Below are 26,869 nucleotides of genomic sequence, written 5' to 3' on the forward strand. Positions count from 1 at the left end.
AAGGTCACTGCGAACTCAGCAGATGATGCCCGGGAAACCAGTTATGGGGACAAAGCAGTGTGTCGTATCCCAGGCATTTCGGAGTGCGCGAGGGCGCCGACTTGGCTTCCTGGTCTGCACCTCACTTACCAGGGCTGATTGGAGACCTGCTCGGAAGCAAAGGCCTTATTCTCTGCATTTCCCTGCCGACTTTGGTACGGGCTGCTTCCTCCTTTTGGGGTTCGAGAATGTGGTTCTGATGTCAGAAACTCAAGAGAGCCTACTTTGGGGGCGCGTGCACGCGGGGTCGCCACCGGGAGGAGTCAGCGATTTGAGTTTTAGTAAAAATCCGTTTGCAGTGGGTGCCTGATTTCTCTCCTGGTTTGGGGATAGGGTCGACTGCGTTAAATGCCATTCTGTACCGGTACAAGGTCTGGCGTGGGGTAGGTGGGGAGCAGGTGTGTTCCTGTGAAGCGCCCTGTTTTGGCCAGTAACGCACAGCCAGGGGCAACTGATTCGCTTCGCAACCTTGTGGGAAAGTAACTTAACTTCTAGGGGCGTCAATTTCTCGAATCTATAAAATGGGATCAATAGTGGTATTCCCAGGATTGAAGGGTTTAATTTATGATTCCTGTGAAGTGTGGATCAAAGTGACTGACATATGGTGAGCCCTCAGTACCCGTTATTATTATTGTTATTATTTATGGCTTACCAAGTCTGATGGCTGACTCCAGTATACCAAGCCATCTGTTTGTCGAGTTGTTCGAAGAATCCACACGTGATGATGTTCAAAACTGATTTTAATCACTAAAACGAACATTTTAACCACTAAAATGAAATGTCCTTACAGTGTGTTAGGACCTGTCACTGTTTTTAGTATGGAACTGTCATATTCACTATGGCACAGCATCTACTGTATTGGGTCTTGGGAACCTATGGAGGTAGCCCATTATTTATTACCGAGTGGTTCTAATCAAGTCCAGAAAGTTCCCGGTGCTTCAGTTTCTTGATTTAAAACATTAAGCAATGGGATTCTCTCTCTCTTTCTCTCTCTGTCCATCCCCCACTCGCTCTGAGAGAGAGAGAGAGAGAGCACAAGTGAGGGAGGGACAGAGAGAGAGACATAGAGACGTAGGCTCAAACTCATGAGCCATGAGATCATGAGCTGAGCCAAAGTCGGACTCTTAACCAACTGGGCCACGCAAGTGCCCCTCAAAATAAATAAAATTTTAAAAATAGGTTAAAATATTAGGCAAATCATACCAAAAGCTCTGGTTATGAATGAATGACCGAGAAACTCACATCTGAGTATTTGACCAGAGTGAACGCACTGGCTGTTGGAGAGGCGTAACTACAATGATAACAATCACGACAACAATAATACATTACTATTATTTTACTAATATTAGTTAGACCTGTTGTCAATTTTTTCGTATGTTTGCTTTGTTCCCAGCGCTGTATTAAGTGCCACACATGTGATCTAACTTTAACCCATCAGTAACATTCTGCAGTTGATCCTTACCATGCCCATTTTGCAGATGAGGAAAGTTGAGGCACACAGCACTGGAGGGATTCATCCGAGGTTTCACAATATAGACACACACTGGCCCTTTTCTGCAACTAAAGCTCACCAAAGACGATATTTGCTACCTGCATTTGGGTAACAGAGAAGAGGAGCTGGAAATCTCTGCCCAGTCTTGCCAGCCACAAACCAATGACTTTTGCATGCCCTGGTTAGAGGCTGGCTTCACCTCGTTCCCTTTCCTAGTGAGACCAAGCGTGAAAACCCTTGCTTTTTTTTTTTTCCCCCCTCACTCTTCCAGGGATAGCAGAGAGAGGGAAAGCACAGCATTGCCATGCTAATCAAACCCCCCCAAACAAAACTAACTCTGTTTGGTTCTAAATACAAACAAAAGAACCCTTGGAGTCTGGAGTACAGAACCAGAAAAATCAGGATATTAAGTTAAGGGTTCAGCTTCCCTTTTAGCCTCTTCTGTTGTGTCTGCTGTAAGCCAAGGAGCAGCAGAGCCCCTCTGGTCCTTCATTTACAGTGGGCAAGGCTGTGATGATGCCCTTTAAAAAAGTCCCTCAACATCTTCTGGGGGAAATAAATTGGCTCCTGAGCCTCTCCTCTGTGCTCTCTCTTGCTAGCCATCTTGCTCCGGGTCATTTGCATGAGAACAGATTCCTTTGTGCAGAGTTGGCCAGCCTGTTCTCCGTCTACGTTCGTAGCCCTTCTACTCTTCACGTTGGGTTGCTAGGCAGATATGACCCTGGCTTGCAAATAAGCTCACTGCATTTACCAGCCCGTGAGAACTTAAACTTGGGTAAGGAGATTGAAAGGAATCTTGTCTGGAGCTCAGAGAGGATTCGAGGGGGCTTCTGTGGGAGGTCTTGGTCGCCCGTCCATCCACTGTCTCTCTTCCTGTCTCTGCACCACCACCCCATTATCTCACCCGAGGGCCTGTGCTGGCTGGCGGGGGGGGGGGGGGGGGGGGAGGGGGGAACCCCCTGTGTAATTTGACTGAAGCAAATTCTTGCTTTAAAACTTGACTGCTCCTCCAGACGGCAGAGAACCCCAGAGAAACTTCCTTGGAGGAACTCCAGCTAGATGTGTTGGGTTCATCTGGTGGTTTGTGGAGCCTCCCCCCACCTCACATCTAATGGTTTGAAGGCGAGGCAGGGCCCCGCTAATGGGAATGTGGGCTCCTGAGGGGGTTTGAAGATTTGCCAAGGGGCCTGAGGCACGGACGGTTTTGCTGCAATCAGCTTCAGAACATGAGCTCTTTCCTAAAGCCCATTTGTGTGAGAACCCACTGTGGGGCAGGCCTGGTGCTCCGTGAGCCTTGCACGGCTGACTTCTCCTTCGTAACCAGAGCCAGGATCCCACTAGGGTGCACTTTTCCAGCTGAAAACGGCTCTGCGGTGAATATTGAAATACTGTGTCAGGGAGGCCTCTTTCGTCAAGTCAATATGTCCCATCCCCCCAGTCCATCTCATAAAGATGCTTTTGCGGTAGTAATAACTTGTCCAAATGCACAATGTTTTTTCTTTGATTATAAATGATCACTTATAGGAGTAATTATGATCATCATTCGACCCAAAAGGGATTTTTTTTTTTACACTTGAGGCATAAAACACAACATTTCAATTTATACCCAAAGTCTGTGTTCAGAGACATAGGATAAGGTGATTAAGTACTTTTGAATCTATAAGTATATTGTGTTGATGTAGAATGAAAATACAGTTTTGAAAAAAAAAGGAAAAAAGAAATGATAGAAAGTTTCTGACCTCATGAGAAATGTTCTCATGTATTTTTTGTAATTTTTAAAGAAGTTTATTTATTTTGAGAGAGAGAGAAAGAGAGAGGATTCCAAGCAGGTCCATGCAGAGCCCGACGTGGGGCTCGAACTCACGAAACTGTGAGATCACGACCTGAACCAAAATCAAGAGTCAGACACTTAACCAAGGCACCGAGGTGCCTCATCAACTCATGTAATTTTTAAATGAATGGTGATGGTTTTCAGATGACTCTGACATTTATATTACACCGGATACAGTTAAAAAGAGTGGTTTAAAATAGTTTTACTGTAAAAGTCAACATTTACAGATACAACTGAAACAATATCTTTTGCGGCTACGATGAAACATTGGACGGAATTTAAAAACTGCACGAGGTTGGTATGGACTGAAAGTGTGTGGGCCCCTTATGCCCTCCGCCCCCGCTAAATTCATATATTGAAGCCCTAACTTCCAATGCGATGGTTTTTCGAGATGGGCCTTTGGGAGGAATTAGGTTTAGACGGGGGCTTGACGGTGGGGCCTTCAAAGAGGGAGAGAGAAAGGCCTGGGGAGGACACGGAGAGAAGGCAGCTGTCTGCAAACCAGGAAGAGAGCCCTAAACCCACCTTGTTGGCATCTTGATCCCAGACTGCCAGCCCCTAGAACTATGAGAAAATGAATTTCTACGGTTTAAGCCACGCAGTCTGTGGGATTTTGTTCTGGTGGCCCAAGCTGACTGATCCGGAGGGGATTTATTGTTTTCCAAATTCTCTTAGAGGTTACCCAAGCAAAAGAATTTGCAGGCCACTGAGTATGATCTATGTTCGTAGGAGCACAAGGAGGATGTGGTCCCTGCCCTCATGGGTAAGTTCTCCCCGAAGAGATAGAACAAACCCGAGAGTCACCACAGCGAGCCCTGGGAGGCCAGGTAGGGGCTGTATAGTTGAGAAGTACAAATGTAAAAATGCACGTGGGTGTGGGCTCTGGAGCCTGACCTTGAACCCCAGCTCTGTTCTCACTAGTGGTGTCACCTTACTGGGGCAAATTACTTAACCTCGGTCTACCTCAGACTGCTTATCTGTGAAGGGGGATAACAGTACTCACTGCATAGGGCGGTCACGTGGGGGGCTTAGTGCTGTGGAGCTAGGTTAACTGAGTTAACGTGTGTAAGGGGCTTAGCAGCTTAGTGCTGTGCTTGGCTCGCGATGGGTTTCCCTGACTCTTGGTGGGAGACCAGAGAGGCCTAGAACCAGGAAAGACCTTACAAGGACTGGCAAGGGGGGAGGGAGGAGGAAGGATAAACAGCAGGAGGTGCTGGGTTTGAGGATGGGAAGGTCACCTCCCCACCTTTGCCTCTGGTGATCTGGCCTCTATGGCGGTTACCATTTAGTGCCTCGTTGATGATGTATCCCTGGGTGCGTCTCTTTGGCTCTGGAGTGAATTTTACCTGATTTCAACACTGATATTCATCCCTAGACTTCTCAGTCTTGATAGTTTATGGGTCCTATAGTTTTGCCATCCTCTCAAAACTCTCTCAAGCCTGTTGCAAGAGTACTGAACCCAAAACAAAAAATCAGAATTGCCAGAGCAAAGTGATTTTCATCCCATTGCTTTCAGGAATAAATCTATGTCCTGTCAAAAGTTGAAGACACAGATGTGGGTCACGAAATCTAATCGGCCATGCTGGAAAGCGTGTAGGACCACTGGGTTTGGCCCCGATTAAATCAGGCTTTCTGTGCACAGTTGTTGAGGGTGCCCCACCCATCATGTCGCTCAAGGCCAAGGAATAAAAACCTGCTTCTCCTGCTATGTTTCTGGCCTAAAGGGAGATGCTGGCTCTCCCCCCTTCTTGTCTAAACATGCTCAGCCTGTCCTGCTGCTCTCTGGAACAATACGCAGTGTTAAGCTTTGATTTTAACCCTTTCGGAGCAGTGCATCTGGTCATTTCCAGATGGCTAGGGGGTCGGGGACGGTGCATGGAAGCTGGAAGGCTGGTCTAGGCTGTGTACGAACAGGGGGCCAGGAGGGGACCCTGGCCGTGGTTGTGGTCGGTGGAGGGTTCTGGCCCTCCTTAGGGGAGCCCACATGCTTAGCCGGGGTCCATGGTGGGACTGGGGACGGGGAGCGTCCATCCCACCTTCCCCCGGCCACTGGCTCTCCATCCAGGCAGCCTCTGCTCATTACAGCCTACGCACGAGCCCTGATGAATGCAGTTGTTTCCTGGGCCACAGAACCACACCCCAGAGAATGTGGTCCCTCCTCTCCGAGTGTTTACTGTCTAGTTCAGAAGACAGGACACGTGTGATTGTTACCTAAAGCAGGATTTCAACAAGTGTGCTTTTGAGGCAGGACCTCAGAGGAAGGGGAACTCAGAAAGGCCATGTGAGGTTAGGGAAGTGAAGAGACAGGGCTGAGCTCTGCGGGCGGGACAGAGCAGGCTTGGCCACAGTCGGATCCTGTGAGGTGCATTCATCCGGCCAGTATTGATCGAACTCCCTCCGGGCGAGGTACCAGGATCATGCAGTGCGTAAAATACATAGATATTCCTGCCCTTGTGTGCCTTACAGTCTAGACCTATGCACAGACTTACGGCTTTTCTTGCTGGAGCCCCAAGCCAAGGGTCTGGGGCAAATCATTCTTGTGGATGTTTCTGATTTTAACACGTAACTCACACTTGCCAACTTGCAGTTGGCATCCAAGGGGAGATTTCCCTCACATCCACTCTGCATCTCAACTTGGCCTCATACTGTTTAAACTGTCTAAAACCAGATTGGCTGCTAGGTAGGGTGTTCCAAAGGCCGTGACGACTGTCACCAGAGTCTGCCCAGGCAGAGGGACCTAACTCATAGCCAAAATGGCACAGACAACCAGCCGTGCAACTGTGTGACAAGGAACCGGAGTTTGGAGCTTCGAGTTCACAAACCAGACGGACTCTTCGCTTTTCCCTTTGGCGTGGCTTGTGACCGTGGTGTTTGTGGCTCCAGGATCTACCCGCAGAGAATGCTGGCAAGTGGTTATGACAAAGACAGCCAATAGCTGCAGGGAGTCCGGATTTCACCATCGACACTCAGAACAGTTTTGCTTAATATTAATTTTAATAATGCTTTGGGCGTGTATAGTACTTTTTCAACGTGTTCTCATATTTGTTATCTCTTTATCCTCAACACAACAGACAGACAGAATAACGATAGCCAGTGTTTCTGAGCTGAGAGCAGGCACTTGTGTTTGATTGTTTCATCCTCCCGTCATGTCTGAGGTGAAGAAAGTTTACTGTAGCTCTCTTTTTCAGGTAAGTGGGTAAACTGAGGCAAGGGGCAATTTTTTTTTTTTTTTAATACTTATCCAAGATCACACAGCTAGGAAATGACAATTCTGAATCCTGGACACACGTCCTTCCGGAAACAGGTCACCACATGCCCCAAATCAATTTCCCAAAAGGCAAATTTGCCGAGTGACCGCTTTACTGGATTGAGCATTATCCCCCCAGGTTTTGGCTTTTCCCTCTCCTTCCTGTGCCTCTCCCTTAGCCTCAGAGGTTCTGGGTTGGAGCTTAGCTGGAATCTGTATCAGTTGGCTTGGGCTGCATAATAAAACACCGCAGCCTGGGAGTCGTAAACAGCAGAACTTTATTTGTCACAGTTCTGGAGGCTGGGAAGTCTTTGATCAAGGTGCTGACCAATTGGATGCCTGGCGAGGGCTCTATTCCTGGCTTGTAGAAGGCCACCTTCTTGCTGTGTCTTCACCTGTCAGAGAGAAAGACCAAGCTCTCTCTCTGGTCTCTTCTTAGTAGGACACTAGCCCCATCAGGAGGGCCCCACCTCATGACCTCATCCAACCCTTATCACACTGAGGGGGTCAGGGCGTCAACATACCAGTTCTGGGAGGACACATTCCATCCATTACAGAATCTCACGTATTTCATCGTACAGGCAGAGCAAACCCAGGGAAAAGATAACTCTGCAGAAACACGAAAGCTGGCACATCCAAGTTGGTAGAAAATTCCCGATTCCCATGCAAAAGTGACACAGGGACACGTGAAAATGTGACAGGTGAAACCACTGGTCAGTTTTCGCGTGACAGGGAGAAGGCTAAGACGTAGGGGGTGGGCCTGCCCAAAAAAAGGTCAAACCTGAATCAGATTTCGCCGTTGGGTCTAGAAGTCAGTTAACAGGGGCTTGGGGGACATTTTAAATCACACCAGGGGGTGCAATCAGCCACATCCAAAATTGAGAAAGTTTACAGGACAAACAACTGAATTTTGTTTATAAATATATGGCAGGGAGGACAAAGGAGGAACTTATACATGAAAAGAGAAGAGACATGTGAACCAAATGCACTGTGTGGTGGAGTTTGTTTGGATCCTGGATCAGAATTTTTAAAAAAAATTATAAAAGTGTTTATATATATATATATATATATATATATATATATATATATATATATTTTATAAATAAAACATTGGTGAGACAGGGATGACATTTAAACATTAACTGGAGTTCTGAGGATCCTAATGCATCATTGTTAATTTTAAAAAGTGGCTACTCATAGAATTGTAGTTCTATTTGAAAAGAATTCTTATCTTTTAGAGAAACACGTAGAAATAATATTGGAGGTGCCTGGGTGGCTCAGTCAGTTAAGCGTCCGACTCTTGGTTTCGGCTCGGGTCATGATCTCACGGTTCATGGGTTTGAGTCCCACATCAGGCTCTGCACTGGCAGCACAGAGCCTGTTTGGGATTCTCTCTCTCTCCCTCTATCTCTGCCCTACTACCCCCACCCCCTCATGCTTTCTCTCTCTCTCTCAAAATAAATAAACTTCAGGGGCGCCTGGGTGGCGCAGTCGCTTAAGCGTCCGACTTCAGCCAGGTCACGATCTCGCGGTCCGTGAGTTCGAGCCCCGCGTCAGGCTCTGGGCTGATGGCTCAGAGCCTGGAGCCTGTTTCCGATTCTGTGTCTCCCTCTCTGCCCCTCCCCCGTTCATGCTGTCTCTCTGTCCCAAAAATAAATAAAAACGTTGAAAAAAATAAATAAACTTCAAAAAAAGAAATCATGTTGGATGGAGTTACAGGATATCTGAGGTTTGTTTCAAAATAGTCTAGTGTATGTGAAGAACGAGAGAAAGGGAAATAGTAGGGGTGGGGTGGGGGGAACAGATGAGAACAGGCTGGCCGAGTGCTGATAACTGTCAAATCTAGATGCTGGGTAGGTGTGCACGAGTTTCTCAACTTTTGTATGTTTGACAACTTCCGTAAGGAAATGTTTAATAAATAATAAGTAAACGCTGCTTTGTAGAAAGCTTAAACGTTTAGCAAACAGGGAGTGCATTGAGGGAGTGGATTTCAGGTACTCGACCTTGAATCCTTTCTGTCTGACCGCATTTCTTGTGATATCAAGCGGAGGATAGAATTTTAGAGAAGGGATGTTATTCAGAGGCCCATCTACTTTCTCCGTTCTTCTGACATGTGTTCAAGGACCCAGATATAATTTCTGCAGGGCTACTGAGCTTTTAGAGGCATGGCATGAGGCCACCTCTGCTCTCCCAAATTGGCTCCTGCCACATGGCTTCCCTCCGTGACACTTCCAACAGGTGGTTCTAGCTAACGCTAGGCAGGATGTCATATGCCCCGTGTGGATGAGTGTCCTGGCGTTGTTGGGTCTGCAGAAGTAATACTCCCAACAATAGGGTCTGACTTACTCCAGTTATAAGATTAAATAAGTATTGGGGATATAATGTACAGCTCGAGGACTACAGTTAACCGTGCTGTCTGGTATATTTGAAAGTTGCTGAGAAAATAGATCCTAAAGATTCTTATCATGAGGAAAAAAACATTTCTCTCTCTCTCTCTCTCTCTTTTCCTGTATCCGTATGAAATGATGGGTATTAACTAAACTTGCTGTGGCAATCATTTCATAATTTAGAAGCCACATCATCGTGTGCCTACCTGAAACTTATGCAGTGCTGTATGTCAATTACATGTCGCTAGAACTGAAAGAAAAAGAAACAGAAAAAAATTCCCTTTGCTTCTTCTGTTGAGCTAAGACAGAGACCCCCAGATACACTCTAAGAAAGCAATCTTTCTGATGTGGGGCAGCCCCGAACTGACATGTTAGGGCCTCAGGGCAAAGGAAGGGCCCCACGAGGGTGTTTAAAACCAATTTCTTTTTTTAATGTTTATTTATTTTTGAGAGCGAGACAGAGCGTGAGCAGGAGAAGGGCAGAGAGAGAGGGAGACACAGAATCCGAAGCAGGCTCCAGGCCCTGAGCTGTCAGCACAGAGCCCTACATAGGGCTCAAACTCATGGAACCATGAGATCACGACCGAGAGCTGAAGTCAGACGCTTAACCGACCGAGCTGCTTAGGCGCCCCTCCATGAGGATGTTTATTACACACAAACACTAAATAACCTGAATAACTGTTACCGAGGTAACTGGATTTTCCTGTCCACTTGGGCCTGGTTTTGGGTGAGGCAGAATTTAAGGAGGTGCTCAGTGTTAGAGTCCCATGGGCACAGGTGGGCCCCGAGATGTTGCTCCCCAGGCTCCGAGCCCGCCTTGCCTGAGCACTGTCTCTTACCTGGGCTCCCCTGGTCCAACGGACTCCTGACTTCTCAGCTTCTTTTCTTACCTGCCACCCTGCAGCACGGTGGTTTATTCTCAGCAGAGCAGGGGAGGAGTTCTGGTGTCCGTAAGTCAGAACTTAACGCTTCCCCCCTCTACTGTTTTTGCCGTGACTTCTTGGCTGCTGCTCACAAGTGGCGGTCCTTGGCCTTCCTGGTTTCTCTGCCTGGCATTCCTTTCCGACACAACTTCCCAGAGCCGCACGGCTTCCTCCTGTACCTCCTGCAGAGAGAGCCTCACAGAAGGATCACCTTCTCCACGAGGTTGTCCCTGACCTCTTTGGCTTTGCGCCTGCTCCCCCCACACTCAGGAGCCGCATCCCGCCTCGATGTTCTCGCCAGCACTTACATTTTACTCGTTTCATTTCTTCCCCCCACAAGACAGTAAGTGGCATGAGGGCAGGGTTTGTTTTCGTGTGTGATCCTTCCTGTGCTGTACGCACAGTGCCGAGACTGAGACCAGTCACTCGGTCCATGTTTCCTGGATGGATGGCGAGGCATGGGGGAATCATTTCAGACTCCACGTGGGCAGCTGGTGCCCCAGGCCCCTCCTGGCCATCCCCCTGGGACTCTCGGCCCCAGCCAGCGCATGACCATGCTCTGATTTGGCAGGTAAAATAACAGTGCTCTACCGCCAGAGATCACACTACCCCCCCCACCCCTCCCACCCCCCCACCCCCCGGCGCCTTTGTCTTTTTTGGCCTCAGCTCATCAGAAGCTTTGTCTCTGGAAAACCAACAGAGCCCTCTGCCAGAAAGGTCTGCCCGACCTTCTTGTTATTTCAGCTGTTTTCAAGGCCCTCCAGCAGGCTGCTTGGCCACAGGGAGGCCCTCAGGGAGCCAGGTCAGGTGACGGACTTCCAGCCCTGATATTCAGACACCGCTACACCGCAAAGCCCATCTTCAGGTTGCCTCATTCCATTCCATTCTCAGCCCTTCTAGCCGGCAGCTTGCCTGTGGTCATTTCACCGCTCACGAGCCCTGCTCGCTTTCCCACAAGGGAGCCCGGAACTTGAAGGGAGGCCAGGCTTTGCAGACCCAGAAGCCTTGCTTTACGGTAGGGGTCGTGGAGGAAAACACAAGTCCCTGCAAAGCCCATTGGCAACTCAAGTTCACTCTGTCGCTGCCTGAGGAACATTGAGGCACGGGCAGTGCTCATGCTTGTGCTCAGCAGGGGTCTATCCCAGTTTGTTCTGCTTGGATGGAGCAGGGGGGCCTTCCCTGTGGGGTCTGTTGAGGAAGGTGGTCAAGTTCCTTCCAGCCCAGTGGAGGAAGGACGGGATGCTCTATTTGCCGAAGACTCCCCATTGCTTCCTTAGCCCATAGACATGCTCCTTGCCTGTGTCCACTCTCCCTTCGGAGAGGGGGGAGGGTGATGCATAAAGCAAGCTGGGGAAGCAACCTCAGATCAGCTCGGAGCCCAAGGATGCTTCCCCCAAGTTCATCGAGGTAGAACAGACAAATAAACCTTGTACAGGTTTACCGTATACAGTGTGATGTTTTGATGTGCGGATACAGTCTGAAACGATTTCCAAAAATCTAATAAACACATGCCTCACCTCACGCGGTTACGTACGTTTTAAATTTCTTGTGGTGAGACATTTAAGATCGACCCTGTTAGCGAATTTCAAGTATGCAACAGAGTATGATTAATCGTCATCGCTATGCCATACAATGGATCCCCCAAAGCTGTTCACATTGCATCACTGAAAGTTTGTCCTCTTTGACCAGTATCGTCCTGTTTATCCGTCTACCCCCACCCCAGCCCCTGGCAACCACCATTCTACCCTTTGCTTCTATGTGTTTGACTTTTCTACATTTCGAATAGAAGCGAGACCACGCGGCGTTTCTTTCACAGTGTTTGTCTCGCTGCTGCCTGGCTTCTCTCACTCCGCATAATGTCTCCCAGTTTAGAAGTTGTTGCTTCTTTTCCACAAGCCTTCTTTTTAAAGGCTGAATAATATTCCATTGCGTGTATATTATATATGCAGTACATTTTCTTTTGTCATCCACCCACAGACACTTAGATTGTTTCCATATCTCGGCTGCTGTGAATAACGTGGCAGTAAACACTGGGTGCCGATCTCCCTTCATGATAGTGATTTCATTTCTCTGGATATATACCCCAGAAGTGGGATTGCTGGATCATATGGTCATTCTATTTTTAATTTTTTGAGGAAATGCCATCCTGTTTTCCATAATGTCAGCTTGGGTCTTTTTTTTTTTTTTTGTAATGTTTTTATTTATTTTTGCGACAGAGACAGAGCATGAGCAGGGGAGGGGCAGAGAGAGAAAGAGACACAGAATCTGAAACAGTTTCCAGGCTCTGAGCTGTCAGCACAGAGCCCGACGTGGGGCTCGAACTCACAAACTGTGAGATCATGACCTGAGCCGAAGTCGGACACTTAACCGACTGAGCCACCCAGGCGCCCCTGTCAGCTTGGGTCTTAATCAAAGTCCATGGCCTCAGGTCCATTCTTTGAATCTCCGGTTTGCCTTTTCACTGTAGTTTAAATAAATAAATAAATAAATGGGGAAAAGATTAAATATCTCCCTGGAGGTATGGGCGTGAAGGATAATGCAATGGTGTACTGGCTAAATTAGCTTATTTCCATTCAGTGAAATTTTTAAGTACGAATGATTCTCTTTGGAAATCCTCAAAGGAATGTTTTATCGTGGAACTGTTAAGAAAAACAATCTGTTTATTTATGTTCCCACCTTAATTTTAGCTTTTTTCTTAAGTGAATTTTTTTCCCCTGAAGTCCTTGGTGTTGGGTCATTCCAAAATGGATTACTGACGAAGAATGAGGCCACTCTAGAGTTCCAAGCTAAGTAGCTTTAAGAAGAAAAGCCTTCTATGATTGTTGCTCATGGTCAGAAGCCAGTAGAATGAGGCTGGGAATCTAGCAGCAGGTCAATAAGTGTTTGTTGGGCACCCTCCTTGTGCAAGAGCTCTTTCTTCTTCTAGAAAGGGAGAAGTCTTTGGGGCCTCAAGATCAACAAATATTGGTTGAATCTAATTGAGTTTGAAAGAATAACTCTCCTTTTGGAAAACAGAAGAATTCGCATTTCTGAACAATTGATTCATTGGCCTCCAGATGACCATGACTGTTTACTTAAACTTTCCCTTTTATTTTGGTTAAGTATGTATCTTCCCATCCTTTTGAGTTTATCTGGGTCTTCCAGAACTTACATATCTCCAACCCGTCCCCTCCCCGATCCACTGGGGTGGGCAGTTGGGGTGGCTGGCTGGCTCTGTACATTCTTTCCGCAAGGGCAGGGACACATAAGTGCGAATCACATCCACCATAACCCCAGCCCCGGCAGCATCTTTATGTGTTACAGATTGGTTCTCTAGCTCTAACACTCCCAGTGGCTTGGGTGTCCAACATGCTTTCATTCGGTCCAGAAGTTCAAGTCTGTGCCTCCTTAGTAGCCTCATAAATTTAGGGCTTTCAGGTGAAAGGGGGGTGATACGGTTTTTATTCTATGGTTCCCATTTGCAAGTGGCACTTGAAAATATAACCCTCAGTTCCTGTTTTTTCAAAGTTCAACCTGATATTTTGCTTTTGTGCTTGTCCACTGAAGCTGAATTCTCTCCGGTAGGTTAAGCGTCTCCAGTGAGGTTAGTTTTCTTCTTGGACAAGAATCATGATGGTTTTTGTTTTGTTTTGTTTTAGTTTTTTAACTTTATTTATTTATTTTGAGAGAGAGAAAGCGCAAACAGAAGAGGGCCAGAGAGAAGGACAGACAGAATCCCAAGCAGGGCAGAGCCCGATGCGGGGCTCGAACTCATGAACCATGAAATCATGACCTGAGCCAAGATCAAGAGTTGGATGCTTAACTGACTGAGCCACCCAGGCACCCCAGGATGTTTTTATTTCTGAGCATCTTGTTACTCAAAGTGTGATTTAAGGGCTCGGAACATAGGCGTCCCCTGGGAGCTGTATTTGATAAGTTCTATAGCTGATTTGTGTGTACATCTAAGTGTGAGAAACCCTGATTGAGCATGTCTTTAGAGTTTCTTATTAAAAATTACATTGTCGAGATATAAAGGGACAATTTCCATTAAATTTGTTTGAAATGTTTTCCTGACATTTTATGGTGAAAGATTTCCACTAGCAAAATCGAAAGTTCTACTGTTAAGTACCCATATATTCTCCACCTAGATAACAACACCATTAATATCTTTATGTTTCTTTTTTTCTCAAATTAATTTCCATCAAGAATTATAAAATTCAGGGGCACCTGGGTGGCTCAGTCGGTTAAGTGTCTGACTTTGGCTCAGGTCAGGATCTCCCCGTTCCTGAGTTCGAGCCCCGCATCAGGCTCTGAGCTGTCAGCACACGGCCTGGAGCCTGTTTCGGATTCTGTGTCTCCCTCTCTGTCTCTGCCCCTCCCCCGCCCATGCACGAGTGCACTCTCTCTCTCTCTCAAAAATAAATAAACATTAAAAAAAATTTAAAAAAAGAATTTTATAGAGATATATTAGTTGACAGCATGACTCTTAGAAAGAATCATGTCTTGGAAACGAAGGTTTCACTCTTCTAGAATTTTCAGTGGGTTTGATAAGGTCATAATTAGTTTGGGAATTTCTTGGGAATCAGAGAAGCATGGTGGGGTGAGAGTGGGGGAGCAACTGGGCTTTGGCAGAGTTGGGTGCTAGTCTTTGCCTGTCCCAGGGCCGTGGACCTCAGTGTTCCCATCCATACGGTGAATGGGTTGAGTGACACCATCTATAATGCCGTTACCAACCTTGTGATTGTAGGTCCGTTGCAAATATCACTGTCATCATGATTTCTCAGGTGGGGAAACTGATGAACCAGTTGCATATTCGAATCAGAAGGAAAACATCTGTTGGCATGGAAAAGAGATTATTTCCTAAGCTACTGAGTAAAACACAGCTGCACTGGCAGTTTAACTCTGTTTTCTTGTCAATTTTTGTTCTTTCAGGAAACCTGACAGAAACATGAAGCCCTCCACCATCTGGAACTGAGAAACCCATTCAAGGCTGACTGCGGCTTCTAGAACGTCCAGGTGTTCTGCAGATGTGAGAATTTATCCTGCTCTCACCAGCTGGAGTCCCGAACAGATGCAAAGCTTGTGCTGTGGCCCTAACGTCCCCGGGCACAGAGGGGTCGTTTTTTAAGTGGCCAAAGAGCCATCACTGACACGGGTATCTGATTGCCGCACGCGGCTGGTCGTCTCTCGGAGCCGCAGGGGGCAAACCAAATTCGAGGTTGCGAATTTCCTGACTGTCTTGAATTAGGATGCCAGGTGGGGGCCTCATTTCCGCAGCCCCAGCGTCCTTCTAGGCACCCCACCAACACGACCCCCACAACCAGTATCTCCTTGCAGACTCCACCACTGCTTCTCCAGAGACTCCCTGCACCTTAAGTGAGCAGAAGGAAGCTCTTGGAAAAATCCTCAGCCGTGGCCCACAGACAGTCATTGCCCTCCCCTGCCCACCATGGGCTGGCTTTTTCTAAAGGTTCTCTTCGTGGGGGTGACTTTCCTGGGATGTCTTTATCCTCTCGTGGATTTTTGCTGCAGCGGGGACACAAGAGGCCAGAAGCCGAATTTTGTGATCATTTTGGCAGATGACATGGGGTGGGGTGACCTGGGAGCAAACTGGGCAGAAACGAAGGACACTGCCAACCTTGATGAGATGGCTGCAGAAGGAATGAGGTGAGTCTTGAGGATGGCTGGCTCTTGGCCGCGGGAGGGGGCAGCATAAAGCACTTGAGCAATCGATGGCTCCGTGTGGATTTAGCGAATTGATTGATTCATTTGGTTTGAAGCCAGTGCGGCATCTGGAAGAAATCCATCCATTCATCTGTCTGATAACACTCAGGGTGTGTGGGGGGGGAGGGGCAGGGGGCTGCGAGTACAGAGGTAAACAAGATACCTCTTGGGCCTGTATTCTGGGGGAGGAGACAAGTTAAAAGGAGAGTAGGCATTGAGGTCTAGAACCTGAGCCTGCTTCAGGCAGTTTTGGACTCTTCAGGGAGGGTGTGGAACCTAGCCTTGGGGGCTCCAGAGAGAAGGTGACCTTTGAAGAGCGAGGAGTCGAGCACACGAAGTTGAGAGGACTTATCTGTGAGCAGATGGGACTTACTGGTACACGTCTTAGAGGAACTTAACTCCAAGGGACCATAAAAGAGAAGGGCATGTGCATCTCAGTGGGTTGGGATGTTCATAAGCTCCTTGCCTGCTTGGAAAGAGAACACGTATTTGAGCGTTCAGAGTTTTATTTTATTAAAAATTTTTTAATGTTTATTTTTGAGAGAGAAAGAGAGAGAGAGCGAGAGAGAGACAGAGTGTGAGCAGGGGAGGGGCAGAGAGAGAGGGAGACACAGAAGTCAAAGCAGGCTCCAGGCTCTGAGCTGTCAGCACAGAGCCTGATGTGGGTCTGAACCCACAGACCTCGAGATCATGACCTGAGCCCAAAGTCGGATCTCGACAGACTGAGCCAACCAGGTGCCCAGGGCATTCAGACTTTGCGTGTTCATCTTGGGCTGACAGCAGTCCGACTGTCCAGCTCAGATCCTGCTTGTGCTACGTTAAACCCCTCTGTTCAGTTCAGTGGGAATCATTCCAGCTAACTGGTTAGGACAATGTGTGGGGCATCTGCACAGAATTTGAGCCACTTGTATCCTCGGGCCTGGAGCTTCCCCAGAGACACGGACCCTTGGGGTCCCTGCACCTGGTCTCACCCACTGCAGTCCATCCACCTCACCTCAGCCAAAGGGAAATTTCTAGAAACACTCGTCTGTTTCCAGTCCTTGATAGGCATTTTGTGGCCCCAGGGATACAATCCAAACTCTGGACAGCAGCTTCTAAGACCAGCCCGTCTTCCACACTGGCTTTCTGCGCGGCCCCTCTGTGCACCTGCTGCCTCCTTCTGTCTGGACCTTACCTGTGTGATTCCATCTTCCTGGTTTACTTTCCGCTTCCTCTGCTTAGTTAGTTTCTGCTCACCATCTGGATCCCCAGTGCCTCATGAGGTCCTGGGGAAAGCTTTCTTGGATGCTGCATGGGTCCTCCGCCAACTCCCTTGCTGCTCTTGTGGTGATCGCTTACCTGTGTCACCCCCTGTGTTGGGTTGAATAACATGCCCCCCCAATTCATGTTCACCTGGAACCTCAGCACAGGACCCCATTTGGAAACAGGGACTTGGCAAATGTAATTTATTGTGGGCCTTAATGACACCACCCTCCACTGAGGGTGGGTCCCAAATCCAATGACTTGTGTCCTTACAAGAAGAGGAGAGGACACAGAGAGACACCCAGAAGAGGTGATGGGAAGACACGGTCAGGGAACCGTGTTGGGTCTGCAAGCCAAGAACTCCCGGGGCCACCAGCCGCCACGAGAAGCCAGGCGGGGGCTCAGGACAGCTTCTCTTTGTGAGCCTCCATCTTGGTTTCAGACTTCCAGCCTCTTGAACCGTCACAGAACACATTCCCGTCATTTTCAGCCTCCAGTTTCTGGTCATTTGTGGCGGCCACAGGAAATTCATACATGCACCCCCCCCCCCCCCCCCCCGCCCACTTCTAGCTCTGGCCTTCGGGAAGAAAAATGCCTTTTCTCTTCTTCCTCTCTGGTATTCCTAGCCCAGAGCACAGTGCCTGGTACATCGTAGACAGTTTAGAAATAATTGTTCATCAGTGAATGGGCTTTAGAAGTTCAAGCTACCAGGGCATCTGGGTGGCTCAATTGGTTAAGCATCTGACTTCGGCTCAGGTCATGATCTCAGGGTTCGTGGGTTCGAGCCCTGTGTTGGGCTCTGGGCTGACAGCTCAGAGCCTGGAGCCTGCTTTGGATTCTGTTTCCCTCTCTCTCTCTCTCTGCCCCTCCCCTGCTTTCTCTCTGTCTCTGTCTCTCTCCAAACAAAAAAAAAATGAAAAAAAAAAGTTCAGGGCACCTGGGTGGCTCAGTCAGTTAAGGATCCGACTTTGGCTTAGGTCATGATCTTGCGGTTCGTGGGTTCGAGCCCCTCATCAGGCTCTGTGCTGACATCTCGGAGCCTGGAGCCTGCTTCCGATTCTGTGTCTCCCTCCCTCTGCCCCTCCCCCACTTGTGTTCAATCTCTCTCTCTCTCAAAAAGTAAATATTTATAAAATTAACAAAAAAAAGAAGTTCAGGATATCTTGAAATGTCACCCCAAATTTTGCATGTTGGATTTTTTTTTTTTTCCTGGAGAGATTTAATCCATAGCATTTACCAGATTTCAAAGGGAACCAGATTGCCAAATCCTCGAGAGCTTCTGCTTTTAGTGGGTCTGTGGGGAAATATCTGGCCCCTTATTTGCATCGAGATTTCTGAGGCCTCGGCATTCTCCTTATGAGCTGTCACTGCAGGCATGCTGTCCTCCTGAGCAGAAACCAGATGCAAACACAGCTCGGCGGGCTCTCCTTTTTTTTCCTCCCTTTATGAAAATACCCTCCCCATTTGAGCCTTGTGACAGGGGCCGAGCGGACGGCCCTCTGGCCCGACGTGGGCAGCTTTTCTCTCTGTGCCTTGTTGACAGGAAAGCAGGCTTCCTGTGAGGCCGCGGATTGATTCATCACTGGCTTCTCCCCCTGCCTACTCACGGCCGGTGGGGAACCATGACTTTCAGACAAGAAGCCCTATTGCCAAACAGGGTCTATGGGTGACTAGAGAAAGCCTCTTTTTTCCTTGGGGTATTGTTTCCTAGGACTCCCACAACAAATCACTATCAACTGTGTGGCTTAAAGCCACTCACATCTACTCTCTCACAGTTCAGAAGGCTAGAAGTCCTGAATCAAGGTGACGGCAGGGCTGGTTCCTTCTGGAAGCTCTGGGGGAGCATGGGTTCCATGCCTCCCTCCTCGCTTCTGGTGGCCGCAGGCGATCCTTGGCCTCCTCGGTTTGTGGTTCGTCACTCCTTTCCGTGCCTCCACTGTCCCGCGGCACTCTCCCCACGTGCCTGTCTATATCCCCCTCTTCTCATGAGGCCACCAGCCACTGGCCCTCAGGCCCATCCTAATCCAGTATGACCTCACCTCAACTTGATGACATCTGCAAAGGCCCTCTTTCCACATAAGGTCATATTCCCAAGTTCTAGATTGACATGAAATTTGTGTGTGGGGGGGCGGGGGGGGGATGCTTTTCCACCCAGAGCAGGGAGCTCAACTGCATAGATTTTTATCTCTGCTCCTAACATAGTCTGTAATGTAGCAGGTTTTCGATAAAAGATTGTTGCTTTGAAGATTGAACATCCTGCTTAAGAAGTCGGGCTCTGGGGGCGCCCGGGTGGCTCAGTTGAGTGGGCGTCCAACTCTTGATTTTGGCTGCAGTCATGATCTCGCTGTTATAGGATCAGGATGGAACCCCGTGTTGGGCTCTGCACTGGGTGTGGAGACTGCTTGCGATTCTCTGACTCTCTCTGCCTCTCTCCCCTGCTTGTGCTCTCTCTCTCTCAAAAAAAAAAAAAAAAAAAGAGAGAGGAGAGTGGAGGGGAAGGGAAGGGGTTAGCCTCTGGAGCCAGATGGCTTGGGTTCAAATCCCAACTCTACTACTTTCTGTCTGTATGACTCTGGACCCTCAGAGCTTTGCTTTCCTCTTCTGTTAATGGGGTGGCCACACCCACCTCATAGGATGGTGTAGGGATTAAATCAAGTCATCCAGGTAGGCAGTTAGCACAGAGCTTGGCACGCAATAGACATAGATAGATGTTAACTATGGTTATTTTTGGTATTGGGATTAGAAATAATATGCATTTGAATTGTCGATGTGAATTGGCTACCCTGCCTAGTGAACGGTCTAAATGATAAATCATGGAAAGAGTGGGTTCCAGACACAGATAAGTCCCTGTTCATCTCTATGTGGATCGTATACACTGAGCCGATGTCTGTATTTGACTCAAACACAGCAGCTGTAGTAACAGCCAATGCGAGGCGCCAGGCTCTGCGCTTCACCCCATCTAATTCTGGCCACCACCTGATGTTTCTCTTCTTTCACAGGTGAGGAAGTCAAGGTCAAGCCACTTGCCCCCACTTGGCTGCCCTCTGGGGATCTGCTCGATTCTGTTCATTCCTAGACCACGTCCCCCAGGCAACACTTCAATGTCTCCGTAACATTTCCCTTCCAGCACACGCCAGTAGTGTTTTTTGTTTTTTTTTTTTCTTCCCACTTGGTTATGGTAGATGCGATTTGCCAAATTTGTGGACAGGTTGGGCACCATTCACAACATAACTGTGATGTCATCATTGCTACAGAATGGCGGGGTTCCCTGGGGGCAGAAAGGCAGAACTGATAGTGCCTCAACTTTGCTTCCTTTGCAGGTTTCCTAACTTCCATTTACGTAGAGGATGATGAGGGACTGTGGCCTGAAACCCACCATCGTAAGGTTTATAGAGGAACCATCTCGTTTATGGCAGCTCAGGTCAAAGAGCATCCTCGCCGCGTATCGCATAGGGGGAAACTGAGGCCCGGAGAGAAGTGACGCGTGTTTGACTATTTTAGCCGCTTTCTAACATGTGGGCAGTGGATTTTCTAGTTTGCAGACCCACCATGTTAAAAACAATGATAAATAATTTATTTGTGAGAAAGAAAAAGAAAAAAAACCCAAAAAACAAAAAACGAAAGTCACCAGAAAGCAGCAAACGTCTCTTTATCAGAGGACATTGCCGACTAGTGTTGAGTGACGGCCCATGTGTGCCCCGTGGGGCAGCTGGGCCCCCTGCACCTGTCAGTAGTTTCAGCAGACAATACCTTTTGCCCTTGACCTGGTGGGCTGGGCATTTCGTCACCGTCCCGTGCAAATCTGAGCCGAGCAGTACTGTTGAACGTTTGAAAGTCTGACGAGGATAAGATAACCCAAGGAAAATGCTGGAATTCAAGGAAAATGTTGGAATTCAAATGAAAAGGCCAGGGACTTCCGTAATCAGCTAAAATGTAAACCTTTCAAACGGCTAGGCAAAGGGAGACCGAGGCAACTTGCATTGCCTTGTGGGCTAGAGGAAGGAGTCACTCACACTTTAAAAAGGAGATTTAAAAAAAAAATGTATTTCATCGGCCTCTCCTCCAGCTCTTCTGGCAGAGAGTTAACTCTGAAAATAAGCTGAATCGTTTAAATCAGTATGAGAACCCAGTGAATAACCTTGACCACGCATCACTAGCATGGTTCTCGCCTCACCGCAGGCCCGCGCAAGGCCAGCGCTGGCTTCACCTTGGGATGAGCCAGCAACTATTTCTTGATCATCCTGAGAGTGAGCGGTAACTCGCCTCCGTCTCCTGACTGGTGACTTGATTCCAGCCCTGCCTTCGGGTGTCCAGACCCGGGTATGAGCACCTGCGCGGTCGTGACCTGTGCGTCTCTTGGGGGAAGTGGGCCCAGCCAGCAAAGCCCAGATAGTGGCCGCTCACTTGGCGGGTCTCCCGGGCTGGCTCAGAAGCGGGGTTGACAGAGCGCGTCCATTCACTTATGCAAATCGACCTGCGGTCCGTTGCTTTTGCGCCTTGATCTTTTCCCCGCCCGCTTCAGTCCATCGCTGCCCCCTGTCTCACCTGAGTCGAGTCATTGCTGCTGCTGAGTAAAGACAGTGGCTTAGCTAGGAGTCAAAGATCAATATTCACCACTGGAAGGTCAGGGGCTCCCAGGGGCTTCGGTCTGTTTCTAGAAAGGGCCTGGGTGAGGGATGAATTGATGTGTCAATTCAGTCAAACGCCTCGTGTGATTTCTGTTCTCACACTGGCTTTTTGCAGACATTCATCATCCACGCTGTTATGTTTTGGGTCTTCCCCCCCTGCCCCCCCACTCCTCCCCGCCAACTATCCTGCTGCCTTTGGGGTTTTGCAGCAATCCCAGGGAAGCCGGGAGCCAGGCTGGCACTCACAGCTGCAGGGGATGGTAATGAGGTCTTCATGAGAGCTAGGGTAGAAAGAACATTCTGAGTGAGACTTCTATTAATAAGAGAAAGATTCCAACCCCACCGTGTAATCCCTTCCAGCTTTATCTCCACCCCCCAAACAGTCATTCAGACCCTGGGTTGAGGAAGAAAACCTCTTGTCCTATGACCTTCGCCACGAACTTCGAGAAATTTGCTCAGCGACACGAGACAGACAATTTTATATCTTTGCCCTTGGGTAAGTAGGTCCAGTGGACGTAAAGTCAGGCAATGCCCACCTACCAACTGGGCCACGGTGAAGCCTACAGGAAAGGTCCTGCAGCGTTGGGCCCCGTGGCTTTAATAGATGGGGACACGTAGGAGCACCATCATCTAGGTAGCACTCAATCTTAGAGAAAACCAACTGAAATATTAACCAGTGTGGCCCTGGTGCCAACTGTGAGTTCAAAATTGCCTGTCCAGCGGCTGTTACCTTTTAAGTCTCCCGCCTACTTCGTTTGACAAGGACTCTGGTCAGAGCAGGTCATAGGACAAATGCTGCGCCCTAAGAGTCTTCCAGCCGGGGGGCGGGGGTAAGACAAGAAAAGCAGCCTTTAGAATGCAGAAGGTGACCGGGGGATGAGGGGAGAAGGGGCACCTGGGTGGCTCAGTCAGTTAAGTGTCCAACACTTGGTTTCGGCTCAGGTCATGGTCTCCAGGTTTGTGAGTTCGAGCCCTGCATGGGGCTCTGTGCTGACAGTGCAGAGCCTGCTTAGGATTTTCTCTCTCCCTCTCCGTCTCTCTACCCGACCCTGCCCCCCCCTCCCCCCACCTCACAAAATAAATAAACTTAAAAAATTATTTTTAAAAAGTATTAGAATACAGAAAGGAAATGTACTGCGAGCAGGAACCCCACACCTCCCACCCCTTGTCCCGGGGCTTTAATAACCTAGATTGGATGGAACTGAATTGGACTCTTCTGGGATGGAATTAGCACCTTACTTATCCCTTGGTGACAATCAGGAATGAAAAAGGTCCATGCTGGGGCTTCTTGCCTTTTGGACGGTAGAGCCCAGGGCCAGAAGCATGTTAAAGATAGTCCTGAGGGGCTGCAGGAAGAGAGAGGCCATTTCTCCAGAGGGAAGCCAAGAGGTACTGGAGAAAGGATCTCACTGTTGAGACGTTAAAGATGAGTAGGAATTAGCCGGATGAAGGGAGAGGAAAGCGTGTTGTAGGCAGAGGGGAAAACGTGAGCAAAGGCTCAGAACTGAAAAGTGCCCTTTCACTGGACAAATATTCCTAGAGGCTCCCTCAGGCCCTGTCCTAGGTGCTGGGAATGCATCCATGATCCAGACAACCAGACGCCCTCGCTCTTCTGGGGCTGCCATTCCAGTGGCTGGGAACGTGAGGCTGGACCAACGGACGTGCCCATCAGCGAAAGGCCTCATATGCACGTTCTAGTGTTCAGACTTGGTCCTGGAGGCAGTGGGGGCCCTGAGGACTGAAGTCCTCAGCCTGCATTTGAGCTGGATTGCTCCAGCTTGCTGGGGAGTGGCCCACACTGGCAGCTGGGGAGGCAGGGGGCAGATTGCAGGAACCTCCAGAATGGCACGGCCCAGGGTCATGAGTGTGGGGAGCAGTGTCCGATCCAGGAGGCGCGAGATGCTGGCTTGTGTGTGCATCTTGTCTCGTGCCTTGTGTGTGTCCTTCCTTGAGCGTGCATGCGTGCATATCCACAACAAGAATGTGAAAAGGAAAGGGGGAAATCGCCAAGGATCATACCATGCTCGGCTGCTGGGAACCTGTTTTTGGAAAGAACAAGAATATGAGTGGATGGAAGGAAGGAAGGAAGGAAGGAAGGAAGGAAGGAAGGAAGGATAGAAGGTAGGACGGAAGGAAGGATGGAAGGATGGAAAAGTAAACAAAACACACCAAGTTTACTCTTTGCTGCCACATTTGCTCATAGTTTACAAAGGGCCTGCATATCCATTACCCCAGTGACCCCCCCTGATGACTTTCTGAAGAGCTGACTAGTCGCTCTTCCCATTTAACAGAAGGTCACATGGAGGTCGAGAGCTGCGCTGGTGTTTTTCTGGGTTCCACCTCCCGCCCCATCCCTCTACGCACAAAGGCCACAACAAATAATTTTTAAAACCTATTTCTGCCTCCAAGACTTTAAATTATGAATGGAGCAAAGATAGCCTTTATTCCAGGTACACAGCCATTTAGAGAGTGAGTGCAGAAGGCCTCATTGTCTATCTTAAATTCCTCACAGATGAAGGCTGGACACGCTTAACTTCGCCATGTTCTGTCTCTCCAGGGCTTTCGTGGCCGTGTTTCCAGCCCTAACGTTTTCTGATTCTAATACGCGTAATTTATGCAATGGCAAGTTGCTTTGGCTTCTGTCTGGCTGTGTCTTAATTTGCGTTGATTTTCCCGTTAACAGGCTGCTGTAATGTCTGGCTCTGTATTTCCAGCTTTCCTTTACAAGGTATTTTCAGACTTTAATTAGGACCCCTGTTGGTGAACTGGCCTGAGCCTGCCCAGATAGATTTGGGGAACAACAAAAGAGGCTTTCCAAATAGCAAGACCATTTTATCGCTTATTAATTGGTCTCTGCCACGTGGAGACAGAGGCTGGCAGAGGGGAAAGTGACGTGCAGGTCAGTTCACTGGGCCGCCAGGGATGTTGTTGGCTCTTTTAGGAGGCGAGGGTACGGTCAGGGCTCTAAAGACTTGGAAAGAGAGGAGATAAGATTGTTTCTGAGAGTTGAGCTGCGAGGAAAGAATTGAACCCTAACAAGCATCAGCTTAAGGGATTTTGTGAAAACTGGGGGAAGGTATTTTTTCCCAGCCAGGTGACCTCTTCCAGTTTTGTCTACTCACTCACCAGATGTTGCTGGAGTGGCTCCACGCCTCCAAGGCACCCCGCTTGGGGCCGGTCTTGCAGCTCTAACCCTGTCCTCACGGAACCTACGGTCTGGGGGAGGGGGGAGGGGTGGACTCGAAGTTCTGTTTGCAGTAGAAACGCGCGACAGCCGTTCCTGCGAGGGTGGTGTTGCGTGCTCGAGGAGACACCATCCCCAGGACAGCTGTTAAGGACAGGCGGGCAGGGACAGCATTTAGACGATGTGTTTCTGGCTCTGCCCACGTGTACTGGTCAGTGAGGCTGTGTAACAAATATAATGGACTGGGTGGCTTAAACAGTAGGAATTATTTTTCACAGTCCTGGAGGCCGTGAATTCCGAGATCAGATAGCCAGCGTGGTCGGGTTCTGCCGAGGACCCTCTTCCTGGCTGGCAGATGGCCACCTTCTCACTGTGTCTCACATGGAGGGGAGGGAGCCCTCTGGGGTCTTCCTCGTCTTTATGAAGACACTGATCCTATCATAGAAGCTCTACCCTCCAGACCTCATCTAAACCCAGTTACCTCCCAAAGCCCTGACTTGCAAATACCACCCTGTTAGAGGTTGGAGCCTCAACACAAACGTTCAGTCCATAGCGCCAGGGAAGAAGACGACGGTGGGCAACAAAGCCCCCTTGCCTCCCAGACCCACTGACAAAGCTCAGTCTGAAGGATTTTTTCCATGGTCCATTGGAATTCTCTTAGCATTAATTAACTCCACACTCATCAAGACAAGCTTTGCATTCTGATTTCCCCTGCAATTCATGCCCAAGAAGAAAGCTTGTTGACCACACTGACGCTTTGGTTCCTGAGCTGACCCCTGGCAGTCAGTTGGGAGACAGGCATTCTGATGTCTCTCTTAGGCTCGCATGGTTTGCATGGGTGTGAGTCAGGCTCCTGGGGCCGGCACCACCAGGGCTGAGTCCCGGGACCTCCGTAGCCCAAGACTAGTCACCTAGCCAAAGGTAATTCCCTCTGCGTTTTCCTTACCAACCTCTGGATTGGCCCAGCTCCAGCCAGCCTTCTCTCGGATGGAAAGGGACTTGAAAGAGCATGGGATTTTGGGTGGGCAGGCCCGGGTTGAAGTTCTAGCTCTGTCATTTCCCAAATATAGGGGTCTACAGTCTTCCGTACGGCACGGTGATTGGACTGGGCACGGTGCATCCCCCCTCAATGCCAGCCGTATGGTCTTGGGAAGCGACTTAAACTCTCTCTGCCTCACCTCCCTTATCTGTAAAACGGGGAATCCTAGTGATTTGAACTAATATACGTAATATGATTAGGGTGGCAGTCGCTTGATAAACAGCAGCTATTTTTATTACGATAAGACACACGTAAACAAAGTTAACGCCTATTTATACTTTAAGCCTCAGCACACACGTGGCTTCTTTTGAGACGCACTCGCTTCACCGGCACACGTGTACGCCCTCCTTGTGTGCTTTCGGAACACCCTGTGCCTAGTGTTCACAGAGCTCTCTCGCACGCTGGGATTATCCACCTCCCTTCCTGAACTTTGGGCAACTGGAGGGCAGGGCTTCATGTTGCTCACTGGAATATTCTGGGCTCCTATCCTATTACACCCACACTGTGATAGCCAGGACTCTCTGGTCATAAGAGGCAGCAACACTGCTCAGCCGGCCCACGCACATAAGGGGCATAGCTTTCGCTCATCAACTTAACCTCTGCAGAGATTCTGTCTTGTGCTGGGCTTCTGAGCCAACGGGTAGATTCTTCCAGGCTCCTCCATATGATGGGAGATGTGGCTCTTGCCTCTGTTCTCATGGTTTGAGGTTCAAAGGGAACGAGAGAGCTATTCCTTACTGTCTGGTTCAGAAAGTTCCAGGTTGGATTCTGACTAGCCCTGCCTGGGTCATGGTCCTCGAGGATGAGGGACGAGAGGTGGTGTTACTCTGCTTAGCCCACGGCAGGGTCTTGTGCCCATGGTGGGGTGGGTGGGGTGTGGGGCACAGACGCTGTTAGACGAACATCTACGTTCAGACATGAAAAGGCCGCAAGGAAGTTTCACGGGCTCCGGAAGTCGAAGTCCAGGCTCATCCTTCCGGGGGTGGGGTGGGGGAGGCAAAATGGTGCCAGCGCCGGCTCGCGGAGGATAGGTGGGCATGTGGACGGGCAGGAGGACGGGGCAGGCTCTCTGGGCCGAGGCGCAGGAAGTCGAGGTGCTGGGTTGGAGAGGTGCGTGTGGGACGTGAGGCGGGGAGGGATGCCAGACGTCCCGG

The 26,869-nt window shown here is 49.0% G+C and overlaps 1 protein-coding gene across 4 annotated transcripts in view; it reads left to right on the plus strand.

Moving 5' to 3' along the window:
* Positions 1 to 26,869, plus strand: part of ARSG (arylsulfatase G) — a 109,820-nt gene that overhangs the window by 24,828 nt on the left and 58,123 nt on the right. For all 4 annotated transcript variants that reach the window (XM_086687840.1, XM_086687841.1, XM_086687843.1 and 1 more), the window contains exon 2: positions 14,831 to 15,565. In XM_086687840.1, coding sequence (XP_086543966.1) covers positions 15,348 to 15,565 — 218 coding nt within the window. In that variant the 5' untranslated portion in view covers positions 14,831 to 15,347. The remainder of the gene's footprint in view (positions 1 to 14,830; positions 15,566 to 26,869) is intronic.

Source organism: Puma concolor, chromosome E1 (assembly GCF_028749965.1).
Source record: "Puma concolor isolate L17-30 chromosome E1, mPumCon1.1.hap2, whole genome shotgun sequence".
Lineage (NCBI taxonomy): Eukaryota > Metazoa > Chordata > Mammalia > Carnivora > Felidae > Puma > Puma concolor.